Genomic DNA, 9,936 nt, shown 5'->3' on the forward strand with positions numbered 1-9,936 from the left:
CACCTTCTCTTTCTCTCTCTTTTAACCCCTTATTACTCATACATTGCCATATACATAAAAATTGGCACTAAATAGTAAAAAAAAAAGAAAATATTTACTAATCAAAAACAAAACATAAAAATTAGAAACAAGATATTACTTTTTACCTATCAATTTGGCAAAGATTAAGAAAACTGATTTATCTACTTTGAAGATAAAGTGAGGGAAATATCCTCCCTGGTACTTTTAATGGGAGTATAAATATGCATAAACCTTTGAAAAGTATTTTGGAAACATTTACCAATGTTTTAGTTGTATATATCCTTTGACTCAGAAGTCACATACAGGTACATTTCCTCAATTGCTGATCAGATAAGCATGCAAATTTGCAGATAATATGCAGATAATTCATCAAATTCAAATTGTTTCAAGAACTAGAAACAATTTGAATGTCCAGCATTATGGAATTGGTTGAATAGAATGCAGTCATGTATCCTGGTTTTCCTAGGACAATTCCAGTTCATGGCTCTTGTTTCATGATGACTGTAAATAGGGTTCCCTTTCACTCTCAAGTTGTCTCATTTTGAAAATTAAAGTATAAGATCAGCTTATTTAAATATTTTAAACAATACATTTCTCTATGGTCATTGAAAATGACAATGTAAATCTCTATCATCTGACATTAAATGTCTTATGTAACATAGTTTTGAATTAAAAAGACAGTGTATAAAACAGGTTACAAAATATAACTACTATAGTTTTAAATATGTATAAATGTGTATGCACACTCATGTATTAGATATTTATTACTATCATAAATTAATAACTGATTGGTGGGCTTCAGGCAGTTTTTTATTATTCATATTTTTATAGTTTGAACTTTTACAATAAACATACGTCATAATAAATACAATGAAGCTGTTTTCATTTGAGAAGAAAAGTAGGTCATGAACATGCAGATATCTGGTAAATCAGATAATATTAAAAAAAAGTAAGTTAAACAAATTTCTTTGTGCCCATTAGATATTAAAGCAAACTCTTCAAGTTAAAATACATTTAGTTTCAATATAAAATATTATTTTTATGAAAAGGCACAGAAGCTTATTAAATTCAATAAAAGTTAATCTTATTACTAATATTTAGTAAAGAGATATATGATGGATGGATAGATAGATAAATAGGTAGAGGACAGTTCCAGAATTAAGCTACTAAGTATTTAGATAGATAAATAGATAGAGGACAGTTCCAGAATTAAAGCTAGCAAGCACTTCTTCCAGGAGCAGTTTGGCTTTTCCCCTGTAGACTCTGCCTAGGCTGGTGTACCCTGTGGAGCATCAAACATGTGTGAAGGGGCCAGCTGTGGCAGATGCTACTCCAGGATGACTTGAAAGTAGGGCATCCTTAACCCATCTGAAGAGGGAAAATAGTGGCACGCAACAGTCTGCATAAGGGTTTTTCAGACACCTTCACGTGAATGAGAAACCTGCCTCTAACAGGACCTCAGATGTCTGATAGAGCTATGTGACACCAAGATAAGTAATGATGTCTGCAAGGTGGTAGAATAGGATAGTCCAGTACTCAGCACTTCACAAAAATATCAATTCGAACAACTATCAACACAAAATAATACCTTCACAAGAGCTAAGAAAACCAAGTGAAAGATTATAGCATCTGGGTGTAACAAATAAATAAGAAAAGACTGATTGAAGGGAATAAAAACAGTTTCTCATTTCCCACATTATTCTTTCACTCATCCCAGGCAGCATGGCTCAGATGCCTATTGCATGGGAAAGGAGAATGAAATGAGAACCAGATTTTCCTCTTACCCCAACACAAGCCCCACCTCAGTAAAACTCAGTAATAGGCAGATCCCCACAGCCTCGTACTCCAGGCTGGTATCTGAAGACTTAGAATCCATCCAGGTCAGGCTCAAGCACCTGTAAATCTTCACTTCAGGCTGGCTCTTAACATATAGGCTCTAAATTCACTGCTACAAACCAGGTGACAGGCTAGCCTGGCCATTGATCACACCATATTGTGTGAACAGAATCTCTGAATAAGCTGACTGATGAAGGGTTTTCTCTACTGAAGGCAACCTGTAAACACTGGAATAAGTACCCACTTTTTCAGATGTACAGACAGTAACGCATGATCATAAGAATCATGAATGATCAACAAAATGTAACACCGTCAAAGAAACATAACAAACCATCAGTAACCAACTCTAAAAATGGAGATGTAGAGACTGCCTGACAAATAATTCAAAATAATCCTACTGAAAAAGCTCAATGAGCTGCAAGAGAATACATATAGAGAACTACATGACGTCAGAAAAACAATACGTAAACAAAATGAGAAGTAAAACAAAGAGATAGAAATCATTAAATTCTGGAGCTAGAGAACACAATAGGTAAACTAGGAAATTCCATTAAGATCTTCAACAGTAGACTCTCAAAAAGAAAGAATCAATGAACTTGAGATAGGTCATTTGAAATTACTCAGTAAGAGGAACAAAAACTAAAAATAAAAAATAATGAAGAAACTATAAGACACTGTCAAGAGAAACTATATACATGTGTTGGGTATTTCAGAAAGAACATAGAAAGAGGCGGAAAGTGTATCTAAAGAAAACTTTCCAAATCTGGAGAAATTAATATCTGATTCCATGAGGCCCAGAGAACCCCAAATATATTAAAAGATATGTTCACCTAGACATAATCAAATTCTCAAAAGACATAGAGTTTTGAAATTTATTCATATATATACATATATATGCGTGTGTATATATGTATATGTAATATATTCAAAAACTCCTCCATAAACCCTGCTGCCCCTTCCCATGCCACTGCTGGAAGAGAAACCATGGTTAACAATTTTCTGCTTTTAAATAGCCTTTAAAAATAACCCAGTTAAAGGGAATTAAATGTGTACTAGTAAATTTCTGAAGCCACAGCTCTGCTGTAGATAGCATACTATAATATTAAAAACCTTTACCTTTGTCTCTAGCTGTAAGATGATAGGCAAGCTTCTTAACCTCTTGTGTAAAACAGAAATAATGGTGCTTTACCCTCAATGGTAATTAAAATGCATTATCAGTTGCTTAGCATAGCACATAAATAGCGGTTAACTTTACTAGACTCCTGAACTCCATGAGAGAAGACCCCCCTTTATTTTGTTTACTATTGTGTACTGGCAAGTGCCTGGCATATGATAGTACTGTCTCAAATTTTAGTTGACTGCTGAATGTAGAATTATTGACCTTAAAGTTGTGAATTCTATTTTGTAAGCTTTTAAGCCTTTTCCCTTTGTCAAGTGTAATTCTCCTCACAAAAGAAACTTTGAAAAAGAATGTTATTGATGACTTGACTTGCCATATTCACCTAATGTGTTTTAATGGATTTTGGAGTATCAAAATGTATGTCCTCAATATCTTAATGTTATTTTCCTCTACTCAAAACTAGAAAAGGTCCTTATTTTCAGCTCAAATCCAGACTCTATTCTGGCATTGAAATTTCCATCATCAAGCTATACCAAACATGTCACTTAGACCTTTCAAAGTCTCAGCAGAAATTCCTGCTTTGAAGACCTCATTCTTATCACTCCTGGTGCACACCCATTTTCACTCCCTAGTAACCAAATGTGAATAGAGCTCTTGACCCATCCCTTCTCACAATCAGCCCCACCTTGAGGTCAGGGTCTTTATTAATCTCCATCAGACCATGAGACTCAAGGGCTGGCAGTTTGTCTTTTTCCATCATTGCATTCCCAACCTTGTACAGTGTCCTTCATGAAATACACATTTAATGAATGAAATCTTGGATTTTTTTTTTTTTAGACGGAGTCTCCCTCTGTTGCCCAGGCTGGATTGCAGTGGTGCAATCTCAGCTTATTACAACCTCCACCTCCTGGGCTCCAGTGATTCTCCTGCCTCAGCCTCCCGAGTAGCTGATACTACAGGCATGCGCCACCATGCCCGGCTACTTTTTGTATTTTTAGTAGAGACAGGATTTCACCATATTGTCCAGGCTGGTCCCGAACTCCTGAACTCAAGCAATCCACTTGTCTTGGCCTCCCGAAGTACTGGAATTAAAGGAGTAAGCTACTGCACCCGACTGAAATCTTGAATGGTTAACTTTGGTTTCCTATGTGTCTTTTTTCTAACGAGCCTCTAAACACCTGTAATATTTCTTTTGAATCTCCCATAACATCACTAAGATTCACAATAAATATTTATTCAGTTAAAAAACAGAAGGAATTATTTATTTTCTTGGAGCTTTACTTTTGGCATTTCAAAGACCAGTGTGAGACCAATTGCTAAACACCAACTGCTACTAAATCTTCTAAAATTGCTTTAAACTACCGCTGCCTTCTGTCGTTTAGCTGTAGAATAGCTGAGAATTACAGTAGCTTTAATGGGAAGAGATAGTGAAATAACAAGAACTTTTTCTAAAGTGTCTGAACTACCATAGCTCTTTGTCCTGTACTTACTGTCAGTGCTTTGAAAATGGGGACAAGAAGAAATTTAACTGACAGAAGAAGGATGGAGCTGAATTTTCTTGTAATATTGGATGCTTGACTTCTGTTTTGTCCATACACCAGATTTTTTCATTTATTTTATAGAAAATAGATGTAAGAAAGTATTAATATGGAAGAATATACAGAAACAAAGCCAAAGTAAAGGCTTGGGGTTTGCCTGTCTTTTATTACATTTTTTTTACAATTTAAACTTGTTTTCCTGACAACTTTTAAATGGAAAAAGACTGAAGGACAGCTGTAAAAGTCACTAGTTCTACAAATCAGAAATACATCTGTGCTCCATAAAACATCTGTCTTTTAAAGTTTTATCTTGAAATTTTGATATTTAGTTCTATTATTTATAATTAAAAGAAATAACATCTTCAAGTATTTTGATGGTAAATAGTATATTTTAAAATATAAATCAAGTAAGGTCATAGCTTTGAATCAGCAAAAATTCTCATCATAATGCAAATGTTAAAATTACTTTCAAAACTAAACATAAAAAAACTAAAAAGTTCATCTTATAGCAATAAACTTGTATCTGGATTACTTGATATCTAACTTAGCCTAGTTGTAATACTAAACAATCCACTTTTTCTTTTGATGACAGTGTTTAACATTCTTTCACTCATACTGAAATCAAAAACATCACTGATATAGTCATATCCACTCTACTATATCCATCTTTGCTCTAAAATTTTATGATCATATAGTTCTATTGAACAAATGGCTTTATTGCTACCTATGGTTCTTTGCTCAGTGTAAAAAGAAAAAATATAACTTGCATTATAACATTTATACCCTGTGAGTGCCTAGCTGATATATGGTACATATACAAATGTCTATACTCAATGTTTCTACTTGCAAGATGAATGAGCAGTAAACATAGATGTTGCATGACTCGTTTAACCAGAAACGTCAAAAACTGACAAGCAGAAGGCTGACATCAACCTCCATAATGAAAAATAATGATTATTTAATCAATCGTTGTCAGCTTTTTAATGCTTAATTGCTGTGATTCCTTTCTCTTTCTAAATAAATATTCACTTTTATACCTAATTGATACTCATAATTTGGTATTCAAACCTAAAATGATCCTTAAGATTGCAAAAGCTCTAGGCCCCTTGAAACCTGGATTCTTTCTTGTGAGCAGTGATTGCCTTCATTTCTACTAATATGTTTATGAGATCATGAGAAACAGTGTACACATTCACAACACAGTAAAACTGAAACCACAGATTTTTCCCACTGTTGTTGTAATTAATGAAACATATGACTTGTTACAAACTGCCACAAAATTACTAGAAAGAATACAAGATTTTCTGAGTAATCTGAGAGAACGTTAATACGCTGTCACCTTGTTTACCCCCTTGAATCAATAATCCCCAGAAAGTGAGTCAAAAATTTCCTTATCTCATGAGTACTTTGTTTCCAGGCTATTTGACTGTCATTCACCATCTTATCTGGGCAAGATCTCTCTTTCAGCTAGTGGGATACAATTTCCAGAAAACAATTAATCTGGATGTAAGGGGAATATGGATGACATATTTTGAGGAATCTTCAAGAGCATCAGGAACAGCCCTGGCATTGGGGTGTTCAGAGTGCACTTGATCCATTAGAGCAGAGAATCTAAACCCAGGGGAACCAGAGATCTATAGTATACAAGATCATATAAGACTGTATGCAAAATTTGGAATGCACATTAGTGAGTACTTCGTTTGTTTTTTCATTGAGATAACTGAGATCCAAAAAGTTTATGAACCTCCAATATGGAAAACAAACACACACAAGAACATAAGCTACAGTAGACAAGTTATAGTAAGATAGTAAGGAGGTAGTAAGATAAGGAGGTAGAGTCTAAGATAAGGAGGTAGAGTCTAAGGAGGTAGTAAGATAAGGAGGTAGAGTCTAAGGCCAAAACATCCTGGGTTATGATCCTGGCTCTCCCACTTACCAGCCATGTGGTATCCAAAGGTTACTGGGACTCCTTATTCCTAAATTTTCTTATCTGTAAAATAGGGAAAATATTAGTATCTACCTAATAGGGCTTTTGGGAGGATCAAATGAATGAAAATATGTAAAGTCTTGGAACAATGCCTAGAATATGGTGAACGCTATGTATATGTTAGCTATTATTATTATAAAATTCCGTTAGGCACTTGGAACAGAGTTTGAAACTTCAGGCTTCCAACTATGAAGCAAAAAAAAAAAAAAAAAAAAAAAAAAATGCCTTTTAGAGATAAGATAGAGAGAAGGCATTTTGTACCTGGAAAAAAAATGTGTCTGGAAAATAACTCTTATTTCTTTTTTTTTTTTTTGAGACGGAGTCTCGCTCTATCCCCTAGGCTTGAGTGCGGTGGTGCGATCTCGGCTCACTGCAAGCTCCGCCTCCCGGGTTCACGCCATTCTCCCGCCTCAGCCTCCTGAGTAGCTGGGACTACAGGCGCCCGCCAAGACGCCCGGCTAATTTTTTGTATTTTTAGTAGAGACGGGGTTTCACGGTGTTAGCCAGGATGGTCTCGGTCTCCTGACCTCGTGATCCGCCCGTCTCGGCCTCCCAAAGTGCTGGGATTACGGGCGTGAGCCACGGCGCCCGGCCTAATAACTCTTATTTCTAGATGAAGGAATGGAAAATTTAAATATCTACTATTGCATGGAGTCTATAAAAATATTGAGGTTTTTAAAAGTGGATTTCAACTTAGAGAATTTTATAGAAAGAGTAACCTCTACAAATTTATGTGCATCCTGAAACACACACACACACAACTACAAAGCAGTCTACTTCTCTGAAATTAAATAAAAATACTTTTATGAAACAAGTAAGAAAACCAAAAAGAGAGCAAAGGCTAGTTCAAGGATATAACAAGGTACAATGGATGAGAGACACGTGGGATAAGAAATAATTTCATAGAAATTGAAAACACAGCTGAAAAGACAAATATCAATCTTCTTTGGCAGCAATAAGAAGCAGAATTGGCATTGTAGAATATTGAGTTGGTGACATACTGGTCAAACTTGACAAGTTGCGCATAAGCCAGAGGGAAAGAGAAAACAATGAAGAACACAACAGATAATGAGAAGAAATAAGAAAAATGCAAACTAAGGATAACAGTTGTTCCTCAATATGCAAAAAAGAATGGAGTCTAAAACAATAATAAAAAAACACAATTGCTATTTCCTTAGCTAAAAATCAAACAAACAATTAGAAAAATATAAATGTGTCTGGGTGTGGTGCCTCACACCTGTAATCCTAGCACTTTGGGAGGCAGAGGTGGGTAGATCACCTGAGGTCAGGAGTTTGAGACCAGCCTGGCCAACATGGTGAAACCCCATCTCTACTAAAAATACAAAAATTAGCAGGGTGTGGCAGCGGGCACCTATAATCCCAGCTACTCTGGAGGCTGAGGCAGGAGAATCGCTTGAATCCGGGGAGGCAGAGGTAGCAGTGAGCCGAGATCACACCACTGCACTCCAGCCTGCACTGCACTGCACTGCACACCACTTTCACTCCAGGGTGAAAGAGTGAAACTCCGTTTCAAAAAAGAAAGAAAAGAAAAACATAAATGTTCTCTATGGAGAACACTATGGAGGTTCCTCAAAACAACTAAAAATAGAACTATCATGTGATCCAGGATTCTCACTTCTAGGTATATATCCCCCCAAAATAAAATCAATATATTGAAGAGATATCTGCACTCTCATGTTCATTGCAGCACTTTCACAATAGCCAAGATTTGGAATCAACTTAAGTGTCCATCGACAGATGAATGATAAACAAAATACAGTCTTTATCCACAATGGACTATTGTTCAGCAATAAAAAGAATAAAATCCTGTTATTTGCAACAACATGGATGAGACTAGAGGATATTGTGTGAAGTGAAAAAAAGCCAGGCACAGAAACACACACTTCACATGTTCTCACTTATTTGTGGGAGCTAAAAATTAAAACAATTGAACTCATGGAGATAGAGAGTAGAATGATAGTTACCAAAGACTGGGAAGGGTAGTAGGGGAAAAGGACTCGGGGAGTGGGGATGATTACTGGGTGCAAAACTAAAGTTATAGTATTTGGTAGCACAACTGAGTGACTGCAGTCAACAGTAATTTACTACATATTTATAAATACCTAAAAGAGTAGAATTGTAATGTTCCTATCACAAAGAAATGATAAATACTTGAGGCGATAGTTGCCCCAATTACCCTGATGTGATTTTTACACACTGTATGCCTATATCAAAACATCACATGTACCACGTAAATATATATATCTACTATGTACCCATAATAACTAAAAATAAAACATTAAAAAAATGTAAAAATGAAGGGGGATCATCACATGCCAGATTAACTCAGTGAAAAGAAATCCACACTTTAATCTATGTAACTTTTTTCTTTTAGTTACAGGGCAAAAGAGAAACTCCTATCCGTGCTCAAGGGAAAAAATAGTAACACACAAAACAGAAGGCGCCATCATGGGAGTTGACATCCCCACAACAAGGACTGATAGGTTCAGCGCAAGGAGCCCCAGAGCCAGGATATTGGTCTACCTGAGGCTGTTGGTCAAACTGTACAGGTTTCTGGTCAGAGGGAACAACTCCACATTCAACCAGGTTGTGCTGAAGAGGTTGTTCATGAGTCGCACCAACGGACCACCTCTGTCCCTTTACCGGATGATCCGTAAGATAAAGCTTCCTGACCGGGAAAACAGAAAGGCTGTGGCTGTGGGGACCATAACAGATGACGTACGGGTTCAGGAGGTGCCCAAACTGAAGGTGTGTGCACTGCGCATGACCAGTCGGGCCAGCAGCGGCATCCTCGGGGCCGGGGGCAAGATCCTCACTTTTGACCAGCTGGCCCCTGACGCCCCCAAAGGCTGTGGCACCGTCCTGCTCTCTGGTCCTCGCAAGGGCCGAGAGGTGTACCGGCATTTTGGCAAGGCACCGGGAACCCCGCACAGCCACACCAAACCATACATCCGCTCCAAGGGCCGGAAGTTCGAGCGCACCAGAGGCCGACTGGCCAGCCGAGGCTACAAAAACTATAGATCCTATCCTCTTATTAAAGATTTTGGATGATGAAAAAAAAAGAAAAGAAAAGAAAAAGAAAATGTTAAAAATAGAAAATCTAGCTATGTTGAAAACAACAAAATCTGATTTTACTTGCACTACTGCTATAGTGTCAGGAAACAACAAAGCAAACTCAATAGCCATTTGAATGCAGTAAAACTGTGTATTCGGAAACCCCAGGTGAATTAACAGAAAATTTACTAGAGAAACAAGGAGAATTCAGAAACTAAAAGGGCTGTAGCATGTCTTCCCCAGGTTTATGCTGTTTTAGTTACATTATTCTGTAAACTGGTTAGTGCACCTACAGAATTATTCAATTTGGTTATGGTTTTTGTGTTAGCCACGGCTTAAAATTATCCAATTCCTCTTCG

General features: G+C 36.7%; 1 protein-coding gene across 1 annotated transcript; it reads left to right on the forward strand.

The window, feature by feature from the left end:
* Positions 1-8,826: 8,826 nt before the first annotated feature.
* LOC100453945 (large ribosomal subunit protein eL18-like) lies at positions 8,827-9,574 on the forward strand. Its single transcript, XM_054560781.1, has one exon. It carries the CDS (start codon positions 8,972-8,974, stop codon positions 9,572-9,574), a length of 603 nt encoding a protein of 200 aa, XP_054416756.1. The 5' UTR covers positions 8,827-8,971.
* The last annotated feature ends 362 nt before the right edge of the window (positions 9,575-9,936 follow it).

Source organism: Pongo abelii, chromosome 6, assembly GCF_028885655.2.
Source record: "Pongo abelii isolate AG06213 chromosome 6, NHGRI_mPonAbe1-v2.0_pri, whole genome shotgun sequence".
NCBI classification, from domain to species: Eukaryota; Metazoa; Chordata; class Mammalia; order Primates; family Hominidae; genus Pongo; species Pongo abelii.